Source organism: Coffea arabica, chromosome 11c (genome assembly GCF_036785885.1).
Source record: "Coffea arabica cultivar ET-39 chromosome 11c, Coffea Arabica ET-39 HiFi, whole genome shotgun sequence".
Taxonomy (NCBI): Eukaryota; Viridiplantae; Streptophyta; class Magnoliopsida; order Gentianales; family Rubiaceae; genus Coffea; species Coffea arabica.
Window position 1 is genome coordinate 39,072,625 of NC_092330.1, and position 26,465 is coordinate 39,099,089.

Below are 26,465 nucleotides of genomic sequence, written 5' to 3' on the forward strand. Positions count from 1 at the left end.
GGTTACGGTTGGGGTTCCATTTCTTCCTTTTCGGCTTCTTTTTCAACTGCATCTGTAGATTTCTCATTTTGACACTCTTGCATCTCCTTATCACTAGTCAAGCAAATTGCACTCTCATTTTCTTCTAGATCAACAATGGTTTCCGAGGGCAATTCTTCCATTTGAGAAGCCAATCGATTCATTCTGGATGTCAATAGACATAGTTGATCTGCCAGATAATTCATTGCATCCTTTATCATTTCATTTCCCATTTGTGTCTCCTGTTGGAATTGGTATGTGTTAGTAGCTATTGGTTCAACTATTTCTTCAAGAGACATACCTGACATAGATGACGATTCTTGAGACTCATACTGCTGAAAATTCATTAGCCCCGTTGGATAATTATAATTGGAGTTATCACACCCTCCTTGATCATACCCGTATGGATTAGGGTTATACCACGTTTGAGACCAAGGTGAAAAATCTCCATAATTATTGAGTGGGACACTCAGATTATCTTGATATTCGGAGCACATACCGGTTGAATGATTTCTGGCATAACAAATTTTACAGGTTGCAGCAGCCATTCTTTTTCTAATAGAGTTTACTGCCTCTGCATATGCAGACTCAGGAAAAAAACAAATCTCATCGCCTTCCCCGGAAATAAAATCCAGTACATCACCAAAATACGGAGTGTTAGAAGCCATAAAAAAAATAAGAGAAAAATAAATTAAAAATGAAAACAAGGTGAACTCAAAAAGAAACAAATTAATCTGACACCAGTCCCCGGCAACGGCGCCAAAAATTGACAAGTTGTCGAAACCTGTGCAATAATAAAACCTGCTCAAACTAAAGTTAATTTCTGTAGATAGCAGTAAGCAGGGTCGAATCCACAGGGATTGAGAGTAATTGTTCCTTTCCAAATTCACAGTGACAAAGGGGGTGTTTTATATCAGGAGTGACAATTTAAACAATTCAATTAAAAGTAAAAAAATAAAATAGCCAACTAGAAATTAAATAACAAGTTACTAAAATCTAATGAGTGATAATTAAGGATCTAGCCAAGAAATAACTTCAGCAATGGTTCACCCAATTGATCATCGATAAGCAAAGGCAATTCCAATTATTTACTAATAAATAGGTTATAACTGTCAAACAAGCGATGACAGTCAACCCCTCCTTACTGTGTCGATGATTAAGGTACGCCCGTTAATCACTGCTCTAATTGAGAAATAATCCTAGGTACGCCCATAGAATTTAATTCCCCAATTACCTTACGTATTAGAGGAGCCCTATTCTAATCAAATAACGCACTACCAGGGTTATTTTAGATTAGCCCGCGTATTCTCCTGACACAAATCCAATCATGTCAGTTATCACTATTTTGAGACAATTAAACAATTACGGATTTAACGTCCCAATTGACAATAGATTATTAAATTAACTAATTATCCGAATCCAAGACAATCAATTAATTAAACAATCATAAGCACTGTAACCAGGGAATAAGCAAATACCAATAAATAAAAGGAAAAGATAAAATTAAATCGATCTCACAAATGTAGGCGAACCAAAGCCTCCGTTGTTCCTTGACTAGAGCGAAGAGATTAGTTCATGTTTAATATGAAAAACTGACGCAAAATTGGAGAGGGAGCCGCGGCCATTGTCATTGATTTTTGAGAATTTAATCCGTTCCAATCAAGAGATAGCAAAGTTACATGAAGCAATCCTCTGTTTCACTTCGGATGACATGCGAAGGGAGCAAAGGGAGTACTAAGCGTTCAACATGAAGAAAAAGTCAAAGCTAAGAATTTCTAAATGCTGCCTGACTTTCGTAAGAAGCATTTCACTACTACAAGTTAAAGTAGAAAAGTCAAAGATGAAGGAAAAAGGTAAAAGGCATCTGCAGTCCTCTCTTTTTTCCTATCTAAGTCTGACTCCTCCTTGCCGCGGCTCTGTGCGGCGGCCCTCCTTCCGCAGAGGAAGAAGAAGTCTCCTGAGGTTTGCTTTCTTTTCCCTTTTTCAGTTGCTGTCTTCGGTCAAAATTACCAAAAAGGTCTTGCACCTCCTTGTTTCACGAATGCCTTTGATTGCCTGCTATTTGGACTCTTTCCTGATAACTGTCAAATTGATACTTATTATGGTATTTTCGTTCTACTTCCTGAAATATATGCCAAATACTAAAAGTGAGTAGAATCCAGCAATTAGTCCACATCGGGTCAAGTAATAGGGAAAATTAATAATAAAATAAATGATAAAATTGCAACCTATCAGAAAGTACAAAAATACGGAGAATTTTGTTTTGGGATGCTTTGCCAGCTAATCTCAGGAAATTGACCATAAGTTGGAGCTATCAACCGTGGCAGAATATGATCTCCATTGACTTGTTACCCAAACTGGAGGTGCTCAAACTGAAAAATTATGCTTTCCAAAGGCCAAAGTGGGAACCAAATGAAGGGGGCTTTCGTGTTTTGAAGCACTTGCTGGTTGAGATGACTGATCTAGTGTCATGGGTGGCCACAAGCAATCACTTTCCACGTCTTGAGTATCTAGTTCTCAAGTCTCGCAAGTACCTGAAAGAGGTTCCCCATGGTATTACAGAAATTTCTACCCTGAAGCGGATAGAGTTGCACAACTGTAGTGAATCTGCAATAATTTCTGCTACAAGTATTGAAGTTGAAAGCCTTGATGTTGTCATCAAAAGCAATAGGTAAGTCTTTATTTGCATTTAGAATCACTTTGATTGAAACATACAGTTTATGAAGTTTATATTGACGCACCATTCCCGCACTTGCATTTCCTGACATTGTATGGATTGCATGTATCTGTGATGTCTCCAAAATCATGTCACAGATTTCAGCACTCTGCATAAAGGGAAGCTTTGAGCTGCGGCTTGCAATTTCGATTTCCCACCTGATCTGGAATTGCTTCTTGTCATCCATCTTGCTGAGGCTTCTCGTAAATGCTGCATAAGAGAGTGGAAGGCCAGCCCCTACGCCATATGATGAAAGCGTTTCAAGGTCTTGGCATGTACCTCGTTCATTTTATCTTGAAATTGATCTGAGATTTTCTCCTAGTCCTAGGTAACGATTGAGCAGGAAGCTTCTAATACGTCTTGTTGAATATGAATGGACAAGAATCAAATGAATCCCATTTGGCTAGGAATGCTTATATTTTTTACATTGAATAAACACAATCCTTTAGTTCTTGTGGTACCTCCCAAGTGAACTGATATCAATTTTCACTTGTTTTATTACTCATCTTGATGCGTTTGAAGTAATCATCTAGTGCATGTAAACAAAAATTCGTCAAACTCTCTCAAAGTTCGCAAAATTGCTTGTTCCCTTGCAGGATATCTTTTAATCTTTTACAGGGTTTTACAATAAAAAAGTTAATATGTTCGTTTGACATCAACTCCTCTGTCTCTTGATCTTTTGTGTCAGCAATATACACTATTTAAAGCTGTTTGATTTTGAGAAACAGGTTAAAAATGGTTTAGCATTACTTATTTCTGTTGTCAATTTTCATTCCACGAGGTCAGTCCCAGAAAAGCGAGCAGAGGCAATATTGTTGAGGCAATCTACTGCAATATTCTTGTCGTGTACTAATGCGAAGCTGCATTAATGTAAAAGGAAATGGATGAAGCTAACCTGATGTGCGCAAAGTTTCAAGTCTGATGTCCAGAATTTGTGTTAGTCCATAGTTGCATGCAGGGGAAGTTTAAAATGTATCACATGGATTATCTGCTATTATGATCAACCATTGATTTGACATACCAGCAAATCGCAATTGAAAATTTTCATTACCCATTTGAGAAAATCTGGAAATGCGTTAGTTGCTTAAAACAAAAAAAGCAAAAAGAAAAGAAAACATGTAACAACAAAATATGCATATCCAGTCATGAAAGCCTTTTTCAACATTTGCTAACTCACTCACGCACGCACGCACTTAACAAGAAAGAGAGAGCAAGTGCCACAATAGGATACTTAACAGGACTAACAAGACAATGCATTACTTACTGAAAAGCAACCGAATTAAAATCTGGGGCTATTAAACGCCAACATGGGGCAATTTGGTGCAAACTAACCAAAGAAGAAGAAGAAGAAAGTGTCCAATAATGCAAGACTCTTTTTGAGTCTTTGTTTCTTTATGTTGAAAATGGAACCGTTTTGTCATGTAAAACTTTTGTAAAATATTTTTTTTGAACACTCTACTATAACTCTTTGGTACTGTATGCAAAATATAGAGATGTTTGAATGGTGTAGAAGGCGACATAAAAATAATTATATATATATATATATATATATATATATATATATATGTATTTAAATAACCATATCCAAACTGACTCAAACATTCATTTGGGTATAGTTAATTAAATTTTGCAATAATTTCAAAAACCTCCCCTAAGGTTTTTAACAATTTAACTAACCTCCTCTGAAATTTGTAAAATTATACAAATCTCCCCTGATTTTAGGATTTTGATAACGAAATTAGTCCGATGAGAAAAAGTAATATTAAAAAAGTATTTTAAGGAGAGAGATGAAAATTTGATTCTATAAATACCCCTTATGCATGTATATAAGTTGTATTAGTAAAAGAATAAAAATAATTAATAGTTAGAAATAATTAATACACACATTTTGCCACTCAAAAAGTTCATGTTTAATAAATTAGGCAGCACTATTAAGCAACAAAACTACACTAATGATCACAAGATTCAGTAAAATAGACTAGTCATCTCTTTTAACATGATATTTGCTATGATTCTTGTGATTTTGAATCGAAAAATTTCTAAATTTTGTCTTTCTTTTCCCTCCTTCCTCCATTAGCTATATCAATTGATATTATTATGTAAATACAAGTCATCGTTTATCATTAAAGAAATTTTCAACAGTTATTTTCATTAATTAGTTACTAATAATTAATTGGTACTCTAATTACTTAATTGTTGATATTAGTATAGGAGAATGGAGGGAAAAGAAAGGTAAATTTTGAAAAAATTTTCTGTTCAAAATCACAAGAATCATAGTAAACATCATGTCAAAAGAGATGACTAGTTCGTTACGCTGAATCTTGTGATCATTAGTGTAGTTTTGTGGCTTATTTGTGTTGTCTAATTTATTCAATGTGAACTTTTGAGTGCCGAAATTTGTGTATTAATTGTTTCTAATTTTTAATTATTTTTATTCTTTTATTGGTACAACTTATATATATGCATAAGAGGTACTTAAGAAATAAAAATTCCATCACTCTCCTTAAAGTACTTTTTTTAATGTTACTTTTTCTAATTGAACTCATTTTATTATCAAAATCATAACCTTAGGGGAGGTTTGTGTAATTTTATAAACTTTAGGAGAAATTAAATTGTCCCTTAAATTTTCCCTATGTGTAGGGTCCATAGAGCACTTGGGATCCTCGGTGACATGTTTCTCTATGTTAATTCAATGCCACCTATAATATTGCACCAAGTGTCCTGCCACCTAAAATAAATGATTTAACTTTTCTACTATCGGTCGCGTTACGCTGTTACGGTAAATGAAAGAAGATGCACTCGGGCGGTTTGGCTGCTTCATCTTCGTTGACCACAAATTCTCATGGCTGGCTATCTTCCAGGCAGCGTGATTCCGTTCAGCCGAAGGCCCTTCGTTCCTCTGCTGCTGGTAAGTTGTAGCTTCTCTTACACATTTTTCAATGATGGCCGACCCCAGTTTCCATACTTTTAATTTTCCTGTATGTTAGTATTTTTCTTTCTTTTTTCTTGGAGTTTTACTTGGAATTCCTTCATGCTAGCTGCTTTTGGCATCTTGGTTACAGCTTTAATTCGAAACATTTAGGCGAATTTTTTTTTTTTGGAGGTTAAATCTAGTATTCGTTACATGGGGTAGGATTGACAGAAGGAAGGACGGCTGACAGTGGGATCTTTAGTCTGGTAAACGAGCTGCATCAATTGATTCTTATATTACGGAAAATACTGAATATAAAGAAACTGCAAGCCAAGTTATTTACCAAAAAAGTTGGTGAGATCATCATGTTACTGAAAATGGAAGGAGCCCCAGCTTTGCCGGAACAATTAGCAGAAGAGATTCTACCTCTTGCACTGCCCGTTGGAGATTTTGTTCGAGGACCTAGGCAACGAACCATAAGGCCGAAACTTGAGTATACAATGGCTACTTGTTACAGAGGAAAATTATCAAATGAAGTGCCAGAATTAGTAGAACAGATTGATCTCAATGAGAATAAGCTGGAGAAATTTCTTGATTCAACTGACTTCTACAAAAAAAGAAATGCCTGGGAACATTTACGCAACAATTTGGCGTTACTACCTTCACGTCAGGCGGTAAGAGCACTGCTTCAGGCTAGTTGTCTACTCAAAGACACCATAATCTTTTTCCATGAAGTCGGTACTGAATTAGCTGCTCTGTGCGAATGTCTAAGGTTCCTGCTGACCATTTCCAAGAAGTGCGAGCATTCAAATGAATGGCCTTGTCACCAATTCGTGGAAGGCATCAGGGATGTCACGATCAAAGCACTTGATGCTGTCAACTGTGCAGACAAACATAGTCTTACCTCGGAGATGCAGAAATTTGAGGAACGCATACTGTTGGATCCTAATGTAATGTGTGAAGATGCTGAAGTTATAAAGGAAAATTGTGTCGAGAAGATGGCCAAGAAATTTTTTGATGGGAAAAATGGCAAGCGATTGGTTTTGTTGGATGCTTTAGAAATGCTTCATTCCTGCAAGGAAGGGATTATTGATATGACTCTTAGCAAGCTTCACAGAAAAGACCTTCAATCGCAGAATGCTGCATTTGGAGGAAATGGCTTTCCTTCACCGTCTATGATCTGTGAGATGTTTGCCAGAGAAGATCTTCCTTCACTGCCTATGACACATTGTCTAAGTGCTTTTAAAGGAAGAAAAAGAAGAAGAGCAGGTGCTTTGCACAATTGCATTGCAGAAAATCAGCACAATTTATAGTACTTTTCCAAGAAGTTAATCTTGCCAGATTTTCAAAAAAAGGGGCATAAAGCAGCCTCTGTTTAGAAAAAGTACAAACGTTAATGCAATCTTATTGCACCGTCCTGATTCCTTAATTTAGGTTCAAGTTTTTTTCATTGTCCGTCTGATCGTTCACCTCTAATGTCATATGTTTCCTCTTCCCTCCCAATTACGTGATCAAGGGGAATCAGTCGGCTTTGGGGTAGAATAGTTTTAAGGTACTTGCTGGAAAATATCCTCATCGTAAACTAAAGCAAAATGACATAATAATGTGATTAAAATGCTGTCAGGTGGATTAAGATCTGCTGCATGGGAAACTTTATGCAAAATGACATAATGGAGTTCGATAATTAAAAGCTTCCATGAGTCTTTGTTCCTTGTGTCAATAAAAGATAATATGAGTCAAATCCAATCGAAATTGTTTACACTTTATTTTCCTCGCTTCCCAACTTTTACAACAACTAGTAATGTGTCACGTGTTTTGTACTTCAATATATTATTTTTAAAATATAACATTTTCTATATACTAAATTTCTTTGCTAAATTTTGATTGTAAATAGAATACATTCTAAGAAATTATGATCCACAAAATTTAGTAATTGTCAATCATACAAAGTGTATATTGCATATAAAACAAATTAGATATTTATTTTATATTCGATCATACAAAAACTTTGAAGATGGAAGTTGAGCTAAGTTATTGTCTATTTTAATGGAGTTACAGCAAAACAAAGAGGAAATTTTCTATGATTTTATCAAACTAGTGCTTAAAATCAGAGTTAACAAAAATATTTGCTAAAAGATGCTCATTTTTAGCTATTGTAAAAGAGATCTAGGGTCAACCCCTTCTTCCAAATCTAAATAAAATCAATTGGAAGTCGGGGCCTCCCAGATCAATGCAAACTAACAAGAATCTCTTAAGGCTAAACTCGTATGTTTCCACAACAACAAAAAAAAAAAAAAAATTGAGATGAGACTAAAGGAACACTTTCAAATATATGCAAGTTGAAGTTCCAAATCCAATCCTTCATTTGTTTTAGAAACCAATTTCCAATTCCAATCTAATAATACTTTCCTCTTTCATGTTTGAATTGCGTTCTTTTGGATTTTTTATAGAAAAATTACTGTAACGATTTGATATATGTGAGGGAAAAAGGTTCTTTTGGATTTTTTGTAGAAAAATTACTGTAGCGATTTGATATATGTGAGGAAAAAAGGTGATAGGGAAATGTGTTCACGGAAAACGTAGCAATTTTTCTGTGAAAAAATCGCAATCCAGACGGGGGCGAGCTTTCTGTCTCATGCAACTTGAAAGAGTCTTTTTGTAACTTTATTGATTTAAGCCATTTTTAGGGGAAGTGAATGGATGAATTAATGATTAATAACACCACTTTATTGTCTCATTTCACATTGAAGAGTTCAAAGAATAGTGAAAATCAATTGACGGCTTAAATTGGAACATTATATTAGATTGATTTTCATCATAACTCCAAGTAGGGATTGATTTTTTGTTTTTTTATTGACTATATCCTTTCTATGTTTTGTACATAAATAAGCAAGCTTTTATGCCTCACAATAATAGAGTTTCATCAACAAAAATTAAGCAATGATCCCTTCTTTCCCACCAATATATTCCTTAAAGACTAACTTTTAAATCAAAATTTTGGATAATTTTGAGATTCCATTAAGAATTTAAGACATTAAGAAGTAAGGATAATGGGAGAAAATATGCAATAATATATGTACAATTTCAATGAGTTTCCCATGAAGGAGAAGAAAAGGGATAAAACAGTCTTTATATTGATTCGTGGCCGGCAGAATTTGTTTCCATTTACCAGGGTTTGGTCAATTGTAAGGGATTGCGAAAAATTAAAAGTTAAAGGTAGTTGAGTGCTAAAATTTTATACTCGAAGATGCAAATTACAATAAGAGCATAGGTGAGAAGTATGAGGTGCAGTTAATCCAAAATGAAACAATGCGTCAGTTCCAAATCAATCAATCAAACTATACTCGAATATTTATTTTGATCCCTAATTTCAAAATAGAACACTTTAGTTTCTAAAATATAAAATTTATCATATTTTAATCCCTAAAGTATGAAATCTATTTCACTTAAATCCCCTCATGTATAAAATCTATTCCACTTTAGTTTCTAAAGTATAAAATTTGTTTCACTTAAACATAAAATTTAGAGCAAATCTTTTATATATTAACAGTGTAAATATTAATATGGTTTGATGCATGTCATATTTGAAACTTTTGGAGTTTAAGATCAAATTCAGATGATATGACATACATCTAAACCTATCCGTGTATACCCTGATAATGTAAGAAAATAAAAATTAATCCATGAAGTCTATCTCATTTTCACTAATTAACTCGGATCACCTTTATATTTAAGGAACTAAAGCGTCTCATTTCAACGTTAGAGATGAAAGTGAAAATGTTGGTATAATTAAATAATGCAAAGTGAACTTAACTCATAAAACAATAAAAAGATGGATTTCTCAAGTCAACTAAAGGGTTATTATCACTTTACCCACTTAAATTATATCATTACTATCGGTTTACCCTCTAACGTTATCTTTTAGTCACTTTACCCCCATAAGTAATTCAACTCAACATGCTAAGATATTTTGGATAAAAATACCCTTTTATTTTATAGCATTACTACATTGTTATTATCACTTTATTCATTTGGATTATAGGGATACAATCACTTTAGTTCCTAATTTTTAGACATTTTATCTCATCATTAATCTAACTAGTATATTCAAAAATTTTAAATATAATTATCCTTTTTTATATATAATTAAAAATAAAAAAGTTGGAATAGTTATTCTTCCTTTTTTTTCACTTTAAGAGATCAAAAAATATAAAAATAAAAGGATTTTCTCAAAAAAAATTTTCAGACTTATTAATACTAGGAAAAGAAAAAGAGATAGAAAAGAAGGAGACAAAAAATTAGATTTTACCAAAAAAAAAAAAGAAAATAAAGAAAAGTCTACCATTATCGTATTACTTGAAGGTTGTCGGGTTTAGAATTGGAATTTGGTGGTAAATAAAAAAGTGAAATAATTTTAAAATAATAAAAGTATTTAATTCTTTCTTATTTGTAATTTTTAAAAAAAGAATTGAGCTCTCTCTCTCTCTCCTCCTTCCCCTCTCCATCTTTCTATTTTTTTCAATATTAATAAGATTGCCAAGAAGAAAGAAATTAATACATTGACTTTTTTTCCTTGATATTAAAAAGGAGAAGAGTCACTCTAAATTTTTTATTATTTTTATTGTGCAAAGAGGAGCGTATTTTCTTTTAAAATTTTTTAACTTGATAAATTGGTTTAATGGTATGATAAATTGCCTAAAAAATAATTCTATGGGGTAAATTGATAATGATACTATATTTTATAGGGGTAAAGTGATAATTATTTTAAGAGTTAAACATGTCTTTTCACTTTAATTAACAAATTCTCTTAAGTTTGATAGTTAGTTATAGAGGTAAAGTGACTAAAAAATAACATTAAGGAAAAAATTGATAATAATACCAAACGTTAAGGGGGCAACGTGATAATAACCATCAACTAAAGACTGAAAAGAGGCCTCAACCACGGTCAATATTATCCATTGCCCCCACAAAAATTAAAAACTCAAATTTTACATTTTCATCCACAGATTGTAGCAAACAACTGTATTCCAACACTTGACCGAGGACCCTTCCCCGGGTTGACTAGTACAGTCATAATCGGGTTTTCTTCTGTATTCATCTCTAGTAAGTAACTCCGACTACTCAAGAACCTTTTTTTTTTTTTGACCAAAAGGGATCATCTCATCCTTCTGAATTCTAATCGTGTTCTGCTTCTCTGCTACTGGTGAGTGTAATCCTGACAACTTCTCTTCCATTTATTTTCTATCAGTCAAAAGCGGTTCATTTTTGCCTTTTGATTGCTCTGTTAGGTGCTTATGTTCAACAAGTTTTTCTTTTATCCCTAATACATGCATATCCCATCTCTTACTGGATATTTTTAACCAAAAAATTCTCCTTTTTATGCTTCTGGTTCCTGTAATTGCTTGTCTTTCAACCCTTTATCATGTACCTTCAGATTTTGTTAATCGTCTTGGATATATTCCTATTACAGCTGAGAGATGGCCTACGCTGCAGCTGCTTCCCTGGTACAAACGCTGGAGTATCTGCTGCAATTTCCCTGTTTGGTTCTGGAAATGAAGAAGATGCAAGCGGAGGTTGTCACACAGAGATTCCGTCAAGTCTTATTGCTCCTGAAAGGAGAACCCTCAGCTTCGTCGAGCTCAGGTTTACAGCAATTAAGCGAAGAACCTGAAACTCTGGCATCCAGCTTTGAAGGATTTCTTGGGGCAGTTGGTCTGCATGCTGACTTCTTGGAGATCAAGAAAAGAACAGTGTCCTTGAGCTGCGGAATACCAAAATTGCAGGAAAAAAAGCCACCAATTCTGACGGAAATTGGATCTTTGGAGCAAGACCTGAAGAAATTTCTGGAAACCACTGCCCGCGACATCCGGACAGATCTATCCAACTACGTTGTTCATCAACCTTCTCGTGAAGCAGCAAGAAAAATGCTTCGGGCCGTGGATAAGCTCAAACATGCCATAATCTTTTTCTATGAAGTTGCTTGTGAGATCACAATTCTCTACCAGGATCTTTTCTCCTTGCTGAGTTTTCTTGATGATTCTTCTGATAAATTCCAGGATCATGAATTGCTGAAATGCATCAAAGACGTTGCTTATAGAGCAAGAGATCTTGTTGAAGAATGTATCGTGGACAATCAAGTCGAGCCAGTAAAGACGTACCTCATTTGCACTTTGTCCAATAGTGAGTCACCATCTAGATTCCTACCGCAGGCAGTGGGGAAAAGTTCTCTTGAAACTGTGGTCAAGAGTGCCTTAGATGGAAAGAAGGGCATTCGTCGAGGTTTAGTTCATGCATTACAGGATGTTCAATCTATCAAGAGAATGACTACAAATATAGATGAAAAGAGTCTAAGATTTCAGGGATCAAGCGTCAGGAAAGCACCACTTAGTTCGAATAAGGAGGATATTGTGGTAGGTCTTGATGCTGAGCTGACGACTATCTTGGAGGGGCTCACTGGACTGCCAGGACTAGAAATAGTGACAATTTCTGGGATGGGCGGCATTGGTAAGACAACTCTTGCTAGAAAAGCTTTTAATGATCCTTATATTGTTTATCACTTCTATTGTCGTGCATGGATAACTGTATCCCAAGTCTATCAAGTGAGAGATTTGTTACTAGGCCTTTTGAGCTCCATTGCACGGTCCACTGATAAAATGGTTGAGAAGAGCAATGCTCAATTAGCTGAAGCTGTATACAGAAGTTTGAAAGGTATGAGGTATATGATTGTTATGGATGACATGTGGAGTATTGATGCTTGGAATGATGTCAAAAGATGTTTTCCTGATGACAAAAATGGAAGTCGAATAGTAGTTACAACCCGGTTCATGGAGTTAGCAACAAATGTGAGTCCCAAAAAGCCACCTCATTGCATGAACCTTCTGAATACAGAACAAAGCTGGGAACTATTGGAAATGCTCATCTTCGGCACAGCAAGCTGCCCCCAAGAATTGGTAGGAGTTGGAAAAAAAATAGCTAAGAGATGCCGGGGATTACCTCTAGCTATTGTCGTTGTTGCTGGTGTTCTCTCACGTGTCATCAGGGAATACAATTATTGGAATGATATTGCAGAGGAGGTTAGCTCAGTTGTTTCTACTGATCCAGAAAATTGCTTAGATATACTTGCTTTGAGTTACAATTACTTGCCCCATCACCTGAAAGCCTGCTTCCTCTATATGGGGATTTTCCCTGAAGATTGTGAGATTGAAGTTTCAAAATTGATTAATTTATGGGCTGCAGAGGGCTTCTTATATTTGGATTCAGAGAAACAGTTGGAACAGATTGGAGAGGATTACTTGGAAGACCTTATCGCCAGAAACTTAGTTTTGGTTGAAAAGAAACGCTTTGGGGGGGAAGTCAAAACTTGTCGCCTCCATGACTTCTTACGGGAATTGTGCTTGAAAGAAGCTCAAAAGGAGAACTTCATGCATGTCATACAAAGGAGAAGTGCCAAAGGTGTTCAAACAGGCACGCGTAATCAACGTCGTCTGAGTTTCCATTTGGATCCCTACAGTGATGTGTCTGCAGCACCTGCAATCCCACATGTCTCATCTTTTCTGTGTTTCACACTGGGTGCTAATATAGTACCTGATATTCTATTCTTTCAGTTAGGCTTTAAGTTGCTTAGAGTATTAGACATATTCTTTCTGCATTTCGATTACTTCCCTGATCAAATACTAAAACTGATACATTTGAGGTATCTTGCACTCAATGTTACTTATGAGCTTCCTGCCTCAGTTTCCCAACTGAGGAATCTCCAGACCTTAGTCATTCATGGTCCATGGCTTTGTCGGGAATCTGGCGGTAGCCCAACATTGTTACTGGAGTATTGGAGTATGCCTTCACTGAGGCATGTGCATATTACTGCAGCTTGTCATCTAAAGAATCCTTTCACTGTACAAGATAACCTTCCTCGTCCATTTGCTTCAGAACACCTGCAAACTCTCTATACAATACAATTTTCATGTTGCACAAAGGAATTTTTCAGTGTCATGCCCCATCTTAAGAAACTGGGAATTTGTGAAACTAAAGAAGACTACAGCACAGACAGTTTGTCACAAGTCCTAAATAATCTTGTTTGCTTGCAAGAACTTGAAACCCTGGACTGTTCCTTCCACACACAAAATAGAGAAGTGCGAAAGAATTTGGGCTTGGCTGCTTTGCCAGCGACTCTTAAGCATTTGAGTTTGAGTTGGAGTTACTTACCATGGGAAGATATGACCTTTATTGCCATGTTGCCCAACCTTGAGGTGCTTAAACTCAAAAATTATGCTTTCCAAGGGCCAAAATGGGAGCCAACTGAAGAAGGTTTTCATAGTCTAAAGCATTTGCTAATTGAAAACACTGATTTGATCCATTGGGAAGCAATAATAGTTCGCCACTTTCCGTGCCTTCAACATCTTGTTCTGAAATCATGCAAGCTCTTGGAGGAGATCCCTTTTGGTGTTGAGGAACTTGGTACCCTGCAGCGGCTTGAGGCCCACTATTGTAGTGAACCTATTGAGAATTCTGCTAAAGAAATTCAAGAACAGATTGAAGGCATTGATGTTATTATCAGAAGTGATCGGTATGTTAAACACTGTCCTTGTATGATTCTTGACTTGTGATCTTTTACTTGCATCTGATAGTTTGAACTTCAGTTAAGACGGAAGCACTTTGATTCAAACGGTTTATGTCTGAGATTCGAGTAGTTATGTCTTTTCCTGTTCCTACTATTGCTAATGGCATTCTTTTCTTTTCTTCTGTCTATGAAGCTACTTATTTTTCTTCCCCTTTTTGTAACAGGAATCCAGACTCTGCATAAGGAGTGCTTTCAATTCTCTCTCTTAATATCCAATGTTTACAACTTCTTTGTTTCCAACTTTCTTTCCAAATAACCATTTGTAAGACTTCTCTCTCATGTGGCAAATGCGCTGTGACTGCCAAATGCATATTCATGGTTTTAGTCTTCAGTTAGGATTTGACAAGTTGGTCCTCCTATTCTACGTTTTCTTGATGCCTGTGTCAGTAGTACTATGTTGATGTCCTGCTTGATTATCTATTATGGTTCAGATGAGTTTCATGACTGTTAACATGGATGTCTTGAATTCCTCTCACAAGAAGCTTTGCAATAATAATCTTTGTGTATGTTCCTAGTTATTGGATGTAATCCTTTCTTCTGTAAAGAAGTTATTGATGGTAGACATCTGTGTATTATTCGATTAAATTTTGCAATAGAATGTTTTAATAAAATTTCTCCATCAATCCAGGGAAAAATTGCTTCAGAAATGCATCCAGTTTCACTTTTGTCTGATGAGTTTTCCTTCTAAGCACTTTACTATTGCCCTCTAATAACGGGGCTGAAATGCAGTCCACCAGTATGTTGTCTGTTAAGACAGTGTCAAGGTATCTAATTTGGCGAAAGGAAGGAGAACTTTAATGGTGAAGAGATGTTGGTACCAATATCCCTTCATGAAAGTACAATCTGAACAGAAGCATCTCTTCTCATAGGAGGCCTGTGGTTTTGGGACTAGATAAGTAGTCCATTGAAAATTGAATACTTGATTCAACACCTTCTATCCTTCTTAAATTTGACTACTTGATTTCCCATGTAATGTTTATAACTGGCTCTTGTTTAATGCTTGATCGGTTGTTGACTTTGTTGTCCTGACATTGCTCCAAATAGGATTAAATCCATCTTGATGATCCATCTTAAAGGTTTCTTCTCTCACTGATACTCTTTGCTAAATTATAATTCTTGAACCCAAATTCCCATGATCTTAACCCATGCAGACAAAAATGGTGTCTATTATAGCTAGCATGACGTGCAGCTCTGTTCTGTTAGTAAGCCAGATCGAATGATGGTCAGTAGCACAATTCAGTAGCCCAGAGGAAAGCAAAGACATAAAAAGAAGCTTCCTGAACTGATCCATTCTTGTGGCTTGGGAGCACCTAATCTATTCTAGTCTGTTCTTGATGATTAATATTATGGTACCCATTTTTATGCTCATTTTTTAAGTTTCTGTTCTCAGTACGGTCCTGATTAGAATTGATTGTTTATAGCATGTCTTGGAACTTTTTCCCCCCCTAAAGAATTAAGCCTTCAATTGTAGGGAATGAATAAATATGCTTACATATAAAATCTGAACTAGTTTGATATGAATTCAGAACAGAGATAAGCTAGTCGAATAATGAAAAAGACAAACGGATTTGAGTTGTTGCGAGTTAGTTCTATTCTAGTACCCAAATCTGCAGTGAAAACCTACACATGTTAACCGGGGTTCAGGATTCAAGAAAGAGACATAGGAAATAGAAACAAGCTTCTGCTTAGAAGTTGGCTTGCAATATTCAGCTTTGAGGAATGTTGTATCAGCCTAACCATCAACATCATTCAGGAAAAAAAAAACGCGGAAAGAAATAACAAGCTCCACATTTTCGGTTTGCAATACTTGTATGGGTGGCTTAGGCGATTGCTTCTCTTTTGTAAACGCTGTAGCATCTGCTGCGCTTCCCGGGTATCACTCTCCAAATTAAGCAATTCCAGGCTCGAGATTTCTGTAGAAAATGTTCTTTGCTTTCTAGATCACCTGATTATATGAATATGCACTTTAGAAGAGAAAAAAGGGTCATGCTTTCACAGTTTCACTTACTTTGAACCCAAAAAAAAAAGGGTTAAAAACAAAAAAGTCCCCTGTGGTATAACCATCATACAGAAAAGTCCCCTGTGGTTTGATATCATACGCGTCGGCACCTCATAGTTTGAATTATTTTGAAAAGTGGACGGAAATCGTCAAATGTACGGCGTTTGTCTTAAACACACTGGAAATGCCCGTGTTTCTTATGGAAAATAGATTTCTACCACAAACTTGTTCCTAATATGCCTACTTTACCCTTCACACTTTAGTAACAAGAGAACTTTACCTTTCGACACCTTTTCTTCTGCTTGATTCCTCTTGGATCCCAGTGTTTTCAACAATCTGATATTCAATCTTTTATGTGCTTCTCTTTGGTATACAAGAGCAGGCTAGACCTAGCTCAACACGTCTTTTAACCTCATCCAAAGCACAGCTAACAGCATTTTGAAATGCTTCTGAGTTACTTTGCTTCTCTATCTGAGAGAAATGTGGCCGGAAGGGCTTTAGGAGAGATGCATCATTCCAGGCAAAAGTTCGGTCTCCAAAATATGCTACGAGAAAACAGTCCTTTTTGTAATATTTGACTGCCTTCTCTGAAGCATCAGCAGGATCAGATATTTGTCCAGGCCACCAAGGATGGCTTCTGACTTTTCCCCAAACTAAATCTGTTATGGAGAATTCATTTTCATTCTGTGGTGGCGAAACATATCCAGCTTGATGTATACTCAGCAAGCTTGGAAGCTTTTCTGTTTTCTCGTACATTCTTTCTGTTGGGTCCGTCTCAGAAGCATTTTCTGGACTTGATAAATCTTGCTCTTTATGGTTAACATGTCCATCATGCTGGTACTATTCTCCAACTCCTATATCTTTCTAGTCCTCTAAAGACTTAGTATCTGGAATAGCAACCTGCATCAGATCATTAGGAATATCAATCTGCATCACATCATTACCATTGGTCTGGCGGCATTCACTTTTGCTTTCAACCAACTGAGACACTACCCCAGATTCTGCTGTTCTATTGGTTTGATCCCCATTTGGTTGAAAAGTTTCATGACTGCCAATATCAACCTCGCCATGGAGACATTCAGAAACACCTGCACCTTCAGATCGATCAGAATCTTGAGCATTAGAGAGAGAAGCATTACTATCGATACCAGTACAAGATACTTCTGCAATTTTCGCTTATATTAAAAGGGTATTTTCGTCGTTTCACTTAACCCCGTTACATTTGACGATTTCCGTCGATTTTTCAAAATAATTCAAACCATGGGGTACCGACACGTATGATATGAAACCACGAGAGATTTTTATATATAATAGCTATATCACAGGGGGCTTTTATGTTGTTAACCCAAAAAAAAAAGATGGATTATAATTTACACAAAAATCGATACAAATGCTATTTACAGTAACTAATTCAAACTACTTGGATTTAGTAATAGTTCTTGCCAAATTGTTCCTTTAGGAATGCAACTAATGCAAGTATACTACTCCCTTAGCAGGACCAGGTCCAAGTGTTCTAGGACTTAAATATTAAAACTTTTGTCAACTAACTAGGTCCCCTCGAGAAAATTAGTCGAGAATAAATCAAAGACAAGACTTCTGGCACTTGGGGCGACTGGGCTGCCTCATCTTTGTTGACCACAGTTTCTCATCGCCAGCTTTCTTCTAGCAATCGTGATTCCGATCATCAGAGGCCCTTTATTCCTCTGCTGCTGGTAAGTTGTAGCTTCTCTCTCTCATTCAAAGTTGTCAGGCCCCAGATTTTATGCTTTGTCCTAGATGTTAGTACGTTCTTTTCTTTTCTTTTTTATATCTTGGAGCTTTACGTGGAATTCATTCATATTTACTTATTGCAGTCCGGTTAAAGGTTCAAATCCAAACATGAAGGGTGATTTCTTTGTTAACTTTCTATTGATTACATTGGGTAGGATTGACAGAGGGAAAGATGGCTAATGATGAAGTTGTTTATATGTTGGTGGAGGAGGTGAACGAGTTAACTACTATCCTAATCAAAATACTGAATATCAAGGTACTGCAAGCCAAGTTATTTATCGAAAAAGTTGGCGAGGTCATCAGAGTATTGGAAATGGAAGGACCCCCAACTTTGCCGGACCAATTAGTAGAAGATATTGCACCTCTTGCACTGCCTGTAGGAGATTTTGCTCGGAGAACTAAGCTACTAATTACTTCACCGTTATATGATGAGTATAGGAAGAATATTCGTCACGGCTGGGAACGAATGCTGTCAAGAGAAGTGCCAGAATTAGTAGAACAGATTGGTTTAAATGAGAATAAGCTGGAAAAATTTCTTGATGAATCTGACTTCTACAACTCCTGGGAAGATTTGTGTCACAATTCAGCCTTACTACCTTGTCGTGAGGCGGTGAGGGATCTGCTTCAGTCTTGTCGAGAACTCAAAGAAGCCATGAACTTTTTCAGTGAAGTGGGGACTGAATCAGCTTTTCTCTGCCAACATCTAAAGTTCTTGCTGAGCTTCGCTGAGCTGTGCGGGCGTTCCAATGAATGGCGTTGTCGCCAATTTGTGAGAGGCATCATGGATGTTGCCGACAAAGCTCTTGAGGCGCTGGAATGTGCAGATAAATATGGTCTTAGATTAGAGATGCGGGAATTTGAATCAAATGTATATGCTTCAGCCGAGCTTGTAAAGGAAAATTGTGTCGAGAAGACGGCCAAGGAATTTTTTGATGGGAAGCGATTGGTTTTGTTGGAGACTTTACGAATGCTTCATTCCTTCACGGAAGAGATCGATACGACTCTTGGCAGGGAAGATCCTCAATCGCATAACGCTTCCTTTGGAAGAACTGGTTTTCCTTCACTGTCCATGATTCACGACAAATTTGCTAGGGGAGATCTTCCTTCACTGCCTCTCACATATTATCTGCGTGCTTTTCCTTTAGTTGAAGGAAGAAAAAGAAGAAGAGTTAAATAGTTTTCTAAAGAATGCAATGCATTGCAGAACATGATCAGCTGCACAACTTTGTACTGTCCAAGAGATTAATCTTCCCTGATTTTCATATGTTGAAGCCTTGCAGGGCATTTAATTTACCAGCACATACTCATGTAGAGACTCGTACACGTTAAAAGGAATGCATATGTTTACTTTATTATGCATTTTCCAGGAATAAGAAAGCGGTGTGCGTTTAGAATAGGCACAAAAGTTAATTTACTGTCCTGATTTTAGGTGCAAAAGTTAATTTACAAAAGGAAAAACACACTGATCTTAATGTACTGTCCTGATTCCTCATTTTAGTTTCACGGTTTTATTTTTATTTTTTTTTCTTTTGGTAAAATAGTTTCAAGATGCTTGCTGTAAAACGTCCTGGTGGTATATACTAATGCAAATGAAACACCTTGTCAAAATTTGTTTCTAAAAGAAAACAGAAATGCTTTTATGATGAACTGCGCAATAAAGAATTCTCTCTTTGAAATAGAGGTCACGTTACATGGAAATCCTCAAACTAGGCAACCATTCCTGTGTATCTCCTTCATGCAGGTTTTGGTTCCCTAGGGTTGCACCAGATTTGGTAATAATATATGAGGATGTTAAAATTTTCGTGGTAATATAAACATGTAGTTAGGCTAGAATATGCGTTTTTCTTCATGCCTTGGTGCCTTCGAAGTATTAAAACTTCCATACAGGATTAGTAATGTGACAAGAAATTCTGAGCTTATACTATAGTTCTTGGCCAAGTTTAGTCTCCGGATGCAAGCCTTGAAAGAGTGTCCATCTTGCAGGATCTTGAGAACCTAACGTTGGAACACAATGCAAGAAAAAGTTTATTTGAGTTAACTAGTTGCATTTGTGATTGGGTAATCTAATTGTTAGAGAACCAAATTTGGAAGTGTGCAAGTCATTTTGATTAGCTAAAATTAAGAGTGGAGTACTTGAAGGCTAAAAATAGAAGCGCCAGAATCATGGTCTTCTCTTTTTTTTCTTTTCTAATTTGAATTCTTTTGGACAAAACATGTAGTGAGTTTCTACTTCCCCTAGATAGCCCAGATAATATCTGCATCTGAATTGTGTAAACAAGAAGGAAAATGAAATCAATTGGTGTACTTCCTCCACAAACTTTATCGTGATAAACCACCACTTCAAAGTGAAGGGTATAATTCTGGAGCAATCCCTTTCTAAAATTTTGGTTTTTGTTTTTTAGTTTCTTTTGCTGATGCTATGGTGTCTAACTTATCTATTTCATGTCCAACGAGCTAGGAGATTCCAATATTTTTGGATGCAGAAATTTCATTATTATCCCTATACATGATCATGGTGGCAGGTCACATAAAAGATCATCACGTTTGTCTGAAGGGTAAACATATTCCAAATTTTAGAATGAGTATCCCCAAGATCCAAGCCTCCATATCTCTTTTCGGCTAGAACCATGGTCAGGAAATATGATGAGAAAGTTTTGCACAAAACATATCTAAGCAACATAAAACTACTTCTACTAAGAAGTAATTATTGATCAACGGACAAGAAAGCAGAGCAAAGAGAGCCCACTACCTTATGACTTAGTAAGCAATTACTCCTAAGTTCTGAATTCGAGAGATCTGAGCCTGTAGAATAAGTTGTGGAAGAGGAGAATCCACGGGAAATCACCGGGATGGGAGGACTAGGGAAGATCAAGATTTGATCCCTCAAAACAAAAAATGACCAAAAATTTACCTTAAATCTGCCCCTGTTGCCCATCCCACTAATTTCCTGAAGATTAAGCTCCCTTTCCCTCTTATTCCTCTTGCTATACAAAAATGTTCATCAACTACTCTCCTTTTGCACAGAATTTTATGAACAAGTGATGGGTTGTAAGAGTAGAAAGGAAAGGAAAAAATTCTAGAAACCCATAAGAATGGGAGGACTGGGAAAGAAAAGAAAAGAAAAGAAAAAAAAAGATCTATATTCTAGTTTAGTTTAGTTGCTTTCTTGCCAAGCCTCCCATAGTTCCATATCCTCTGGGTTTTTCAAGGCTTCTTCCTTTTCTCCTGCCCTTAATCATTTCTGCTGACTTGGGACTGGAGAGGAATACGTTGTTACTATTCATGCAGAGTGCTTCATAAAGCAGAGGGCCCCATCTGTCGCAGCCTTTTTCCATTGTCTTGTTGGCAGGCAGAAAGAGAGAACCTAGGGATGGCAATGGGGGCGGATGTCCGCGGGGAGCTCTCGGGGTGGGGGTGGGGGTGGGGCGGGGGCGGGGGGAATTTTTTTCCCCCGCTTAGAAACGCAAAATAAAAAAAATATATATATATAATTATATATAATATGTAAGTTAATTAATTATAAACTTATGATAATGATATTATTAGTTAGATGTATTATATAATGTATAGTAGTTTATGTAATATAATTGATATTATCAATTATATGAATAATTATACATGTCTACTAATAAAATTTATTAATTAGTTATACTAAATTTACTAATACATTTATACTAAATTTCTAATTACACTTAATAGAATAACACTTTTTTCTAAAAAAAAAAAAAGCACAAACACAATAATGAATTAGTGATTGCATTTGTACTAAAAGTGAAAACTTGACTATTTTAGTTATATTTATTTCATCATATTGGATTGTATTCAAATAACTTCTGTTTGATTGTTTTTATGAGTTTCAATTGTAAAATTACAATGAATAATAATTTAGTGATGTGTTAATATTTTAGTACTTGATTATTTATTAAAATTTAATTATAATAAAATTATATAATAAAATTTCATTAATCCCGCGGGGGAAGCGGGGCAAGACGGGGCGGGGGGAGCGGAAGGCGGGGAACGGGGCGGGAGGCGGGGGGAACTAATAAGTAACGGGGCTGGGGGCAGGGGATTAGGCAACGGGGCGGGGGCGGGCAACCCCGCCCCGTTGCCATCCCTCCCCCGCCCCAACCCCCGATTCGACTTCCCTGTGCTTTCCTATTGTATTGTGTTGCTGCCTACCGAAGAAAAGCATCCAAGTAGTGATAAAACCTTTTTTTTTTTTGGTCAAATCTAAAAAGTGATAAACCATCATTTTGTAAATTATATGAGAGTTATGGACATAATTCAAATTATTTGATTTTGTCTGGTTGTGTGTTCGGATTGCAGATTTTCAAAAAAAAAATTGCTATATTTTTCGTAGACATATTTTTTAATTATTTTTTTATCTCACATATATCAAATTGATATAGTAATTTTTTCATAAAAAGTTTAGAAAAATGCAATCCAAACAAAGCTAAAAAAAAAGTCTTTTATCTTTACGCAAAAATCGATACAAATGCTATTTACAGTAACTAATTCAAACTACTCGGATTTAGTAATAGTCTCGCCAAATTGTTCCTTTGGGAAGGCAACTAGTGCAAGTATGCTACTCCCTTAGCAGAGCCCGGTCCAACTGTTCTAGGACTCCTAAATATGCTTTTGCCAAGTAGCGCCCCTCGAAGAAAATTGAGAAGAAAAGAAATCAAAGACGAGACGTTTGGCACTTGGGGAGACTTGGCTGCTTCATCGTCGTTGACCACAAGTTCTCATCGCCGGCTTTCTTCTAGCAATCGTGATGCCGATCATCAAAGGCCGTGTCTCCTCCGCTGCTGGTAAGCTGTAGCTTCTCTCTCGCATTCATAGTTGTCAGGCCCCAGTTCTTTTGCTTTGTCCTAGATGTTAGCATGTTGTTATTTTATTTTCTTTTATATTTACTTGTTGCAGTCCGGTTAAAGCTTTAAATCCAAACATGAAGGGTGATTTCTTTGTTAATTTACTATTGATTACATTGGGTAGGATTGGCTTCGACAGAGGGAAAGATGGCTAATGATGAAGTTGTTTATACGTTGGTGGAGGAATTGACTTTGACAGAGGGAAAGATGGCTAATGATGAAGTTGTTTATACGTTGGTGGAGGAGGTGGACGAGTTAACTACTATCCTACGCAAAATACTGAATATCAAGGTATTGCAAGCCAAGTTATTTATTGAAAAAGTTGGTGAGGTCATCAGAGTATTGGAAATGGAAGGACCCCCAACTTTGCCCGACCAATTACTAGAAGATATTGCACCTCTTGCACTGCCTATAGGAGATTTTGTTCGGAGAACTAAGCCACAAATTACTTCACCGTCATATGATGAGTATAGGATGAATATTCGTGACGGCTGGGAACGAATGCTATCAAGAGAAGTGCCAGAATTAGTAGAACAGATTGGCTTAAATGAGAATAAGCTGGAGAAATTTCTTGATGAATCTGACTTCTACAACTCCTGGGAAGATTTACGCCACAATTTAGCCTTGCTACCTTGTCGTGACGCGGTGATGGATCTGCTTCAGTCTTGTCGAGAACTCAAAGACGCCATGAACTTTTTCCGTGAAGTGGCTACTGAATCAGCTTTTCTCTGCCAACATCTAAAGGTCTTGCGGAGCTTTGCTGAGCTGTGCGAGCGTTCCAATGAATGGCGTTGTCGCCAATTTGTGAGAGGCATCATGGATGTTGCTGACAAAGCTCTTGTGGCGCTGGAATGTGCAGATAGAGATATTCTTAGGTCAGAGATGTGGGAATTTGTATCAAATGTATATGCTTCAGCTGCGCTTCTAACGGAAAATTGTATTGAGGAGACGGCCAAGAAATTTTTTTATGGACAAAATGGCAAGCGATTGGTTTTGTTGGAGACTTTAGAAATGCTTCATTCCTTCACGGAAGAGATTGATACTGCTTGTGGGAAACTTGGCAGCGAAGATCGTCAATCGCATAACGCTTCATTTGGAAGAAATGGTTTTCCTTCACTGTCTATGATTCGCGACAAATTTGCTAGGGGAGATCTTCCTTCACTGCCTATCACGTATTATCTACGTGCTTTTCCTTTAATTGAAGCAAGAAAAAGAGGAAGAGTTAGTGTTAGGTCTGGTATCAGACGACCTAACAAACAGGTTCATTATCTGCGTGCTTTTGGAGGAAAAAGAAGAAGAGTGTCTAATATCATACTAGAGTTGCAAATGAATAGAGTTGAATCGAGTTTTGACCTAATCGCGTCGAACCTCGGCCTAGTTTTATTAAACTTAAACTCGAATTCGAGCTCGACGAGCTGTCAATATAAATATCAAATTCAAGGTCAAACTCTAGCTCACAAGCTTGAGCTTGAGCACGAGCTCATGCTCGAGCTCGACAGCGAGCGCGCGCTCGCGCGAGCGCAAGAGCAAGTACAAGCACGAGCTCGCGCTTGAGTCGAGTTTTGACTCCAGCTGCTCATGAGTAGCTTAATTTTTTTGCCGCCTTAAACAAGATCTAACAAACAGGTTAATTATCTGCGTGTTTTTCGAGGAAAAAGAAGAAGCGTTGTTAGTGTTAGGTCTAGTACCAGACTGGTTAAGCGTCAAGTTCCGACAATGATGACAAACTATGTTAATAGAACCAGAATGCATGTGGTATTGCTGCCACAAATGGAGAAATAGCTCTAGAATGTATGCGCTGCTGCTACCAAGAATGGAGAAATAGCTTGTGAAGAGTTTTGTGAAGAAGGTAGAGCAAGATTACTATAGTCACGGTATGGGTCCGTTGATCACCAAACCACTAAGAGAGCTTTTAATGAGTTATTTAGACCTTTGGCTCATCGAATAAATATTTTTAGTTCTCTTGTGTTTTAGTAATTAAATGCTTTTGGGTCTAGAAACACTTTTTATAGCTTTTATACTCTGTTTCATGGTGAAACTCTACTCTTTTGTCTCTGCTCTACTTTGTGGTAAAATTCTACTCCTCTTTCGTCATAAATCATGTAATCTGGTGTCTGTTCTCGTTGATCATAGTTTTCTAGAGAATTGCTCAGAACATGATCAGCACAGCTTTGTACTGTCCAAGAGATTAATCTTCCCCGATTTTCAATTGTTGAAGCATTGCAGGGTATTTAATTTACCAACAGATACCTATGTAGATTCGTGCATGTTAAAAAGAATACATAGTTACTTTATTATGCATTTTCTAGGAAAGAAAACGGTGTGCATTTAGAATAGGTACAGAAGTTATTTTAACCTTGGCGTACTGTCCTGATTCCTCATTGTAGTTTCTAGGTTTTTATATTATTTTTTCTTTTGGTAAAACAGTTTCAAGATATTTGCTGCAAAATGTCCTTGTGATATACTAATGCAAATGAAACACCTTGTTAAAATTTGTTTCTAAAAGAAAAACAGAAATGCTTTATGATGGACACTTAAGAACTACATGTTAGCTTGAAATCCTCAAACTAGATAGCCATTCCTTTGATGCAGGTTTTGGTTCCCTAGGGTTGGTTGCATCAGAATTGGTAATAATATACAAGGATGTTAAAAAATTTTGTGGTCATATAAGCATTTGTTGTTCTTGGCCAAGTTTTATTAGTCTCCGGATGCAAGCCTAGAAGGCGGCTCCATCTTACAGGATCTTGATCTTCCAGGCCAAACCAAGTGCAAGAAAACATTTATTTGATTTAACTAATTTCATTCGTGATTGGGTCGTTTTGTGGTCATCTAATTGTTAGAGAACCAATTTTTCAAAGTGAAGCGTGTCAACGTTGTTGTTGTTCTTAATCTTGGCTTAGATTTCGATTTCTGTCTTCCATCAAAACCAAAGCCAAATTCATTGAAAGTGTTAATACTTTATTTTATTGTCTTCAAAAACAGATGAGAAAGGATTGCGGATTAACTGGATTTTCTCGTTCTATATGCCCATTTGATCATCAAGCTCAGGTTAAGTGTTTGATACCTCTGCTGTTTTGCCAATTTGACCAGACAGGCCTATAGATAGCAAGTCAATTATTTCTAAAAGATCCAACCCCCATCACCACCAAGCAGTAATGCCTCTATGCCATTCAAAGAGGTAAAAAAAAAACACCAATATAAAGTCGACAAAATCAATCGGGCTTCAGCTATTTGTGCAATCCTTGTAGTGCTCCTTTGATGTGATGAGAAATCACATGTAGAATCAGTAGAATGTAAAAGTTGCAGCTTCCTCAATTATGTAGAGAAGGCTGGTACATGATATCATAAATTCAATTTTGGAGCAATCTTTTCCTAAAATTTTGGGGGAAATATTGCTATTTCTTCAGTTGGTGCCATGGTATCTAACTCATCTATTCCATGTCTAATGAGCCAGGAGATTCCAATGTTCTGGGATGCAGAATTTTCATTATTATCCGGTATACTCATGGTGGCAAGTCGCATAAAAGATCATGTTTGGTTGCATGGTGAACACATTCCAGATT

General features: G+C 36.6%; 3 protein-coding genes and 1 long non-coding RNA gene across 4 annotated transcripts; all 4 read left to right on the plus strand.

Moving 5' to 3' along the window:
- The first annotated feature begins 1,772 nt into the window (after positions 1-1,772).
- On the plus strand, positions 1,773-3,239 carry LOC113717402 (uncharacterized). Its single transcript, XR_011823193.1, has 2 exons — positions 1,773-2,689; positions 2,833-3,239. It is a non-coding gene; the product is annotated as an uncharacterized lncRNA (long non-coding RNA).
- A 7,468-nt stretch (positions 3,240-10,707) lies between these two features.
- LOC113715661 (putative late blight resistance protein homolog R1A-3) lies at positions 10,708-14,824 on the plus strand. Its single transcript, XM_027239928.2, has 3 exons — positions 10,708-10,848; positions 11,116-14,208; positions 14,427-14,824. Exons 2-3 carry the CDS (start codon positions 11,123-11,125, stop codon positions 14,443-14,445), a joined length of 3,105 nt encoding a protein of 1,034 aa, XP_027095729.1. The 5' UTR covers positions 10,708-10,848; positions 11,116-11,122; the 3' UTR covers positions 14,446-14,824.
- A 2,814-nt stretch (positions 14,825-17,638) lies between these two features.
- On the plus strand, positions 17,639-19,445 carry LOC113716649 (uncharacterized). Its single transcript, XM_027241042.2, has 2 exons — positions 17,639-17,973; positions 18,115-19,445. The coding sequence occupies exon 2, from the start codon at positions 18,204-18,206 to the stop codon at positions 19,206-19,208; it is 1,005 nt and encodes a 334-aa protein (XP_027096843.1). The 5' UTR covers positions 17,639-17,973; positions 18,115-18,203; the 3' UTR covers positions 19,209-19,445.
- Positions 19,446-22,661: 3,216 nt separating this feature from the next.
- On the plus strand, positions 22,662-25,145 carry LOC113717419 (uncharacterized). The gene is made up of 2 exons (XM_027242258.2): positions 22,662-22,842; positions 23,027-25,145. The coding sequence occupies exons 1-2, from the start codon at positions 22,806-22,808 to the stop codon at positions 24,454-24,456; spliced, it is 1,467 nt and encodes a 488-aa protein (XP_027098059.1). The 5' UTR covers positions 22,662-22,805; the 3' UTR covers positions 24,457-25,145.
- The last annotated feature ends 1,320 nt before the right edge of the window (positions 25,146-26,465 follow it).

Excerpts from the sequence above, each read along its gene's own strand:
- LOC113715661 (XM_027239928.2), top strand. The coding sequence starts at position 11,123 with ATGGCCTACGCTGCAGCTGCTTCCCTGGTACAAACGCTGGAGTATCTG.
- LOC113716649 (XM_027241042.2), top strand. The coding sequence starts at position 18,204 with ATGGCTAATGATGAAGTTGTTTATATGTTGGTGGAGGAGGTGAACGAG.
- LOC113717419 (XM_027242258.2), top strand. The coding sequence starts at position 22,806 with ATGCCGATCATCAAAGGCCGTGTCTCCTCCGCTGCTG. Across the intron at positions 22,843-23,026 it reads CCGTGTCTCCTCCGCTGCTG|GATTGGCTTCGACAGAGGGA; the intron begins GTAAGCTGTAGC and ends TACATTGGGTAG.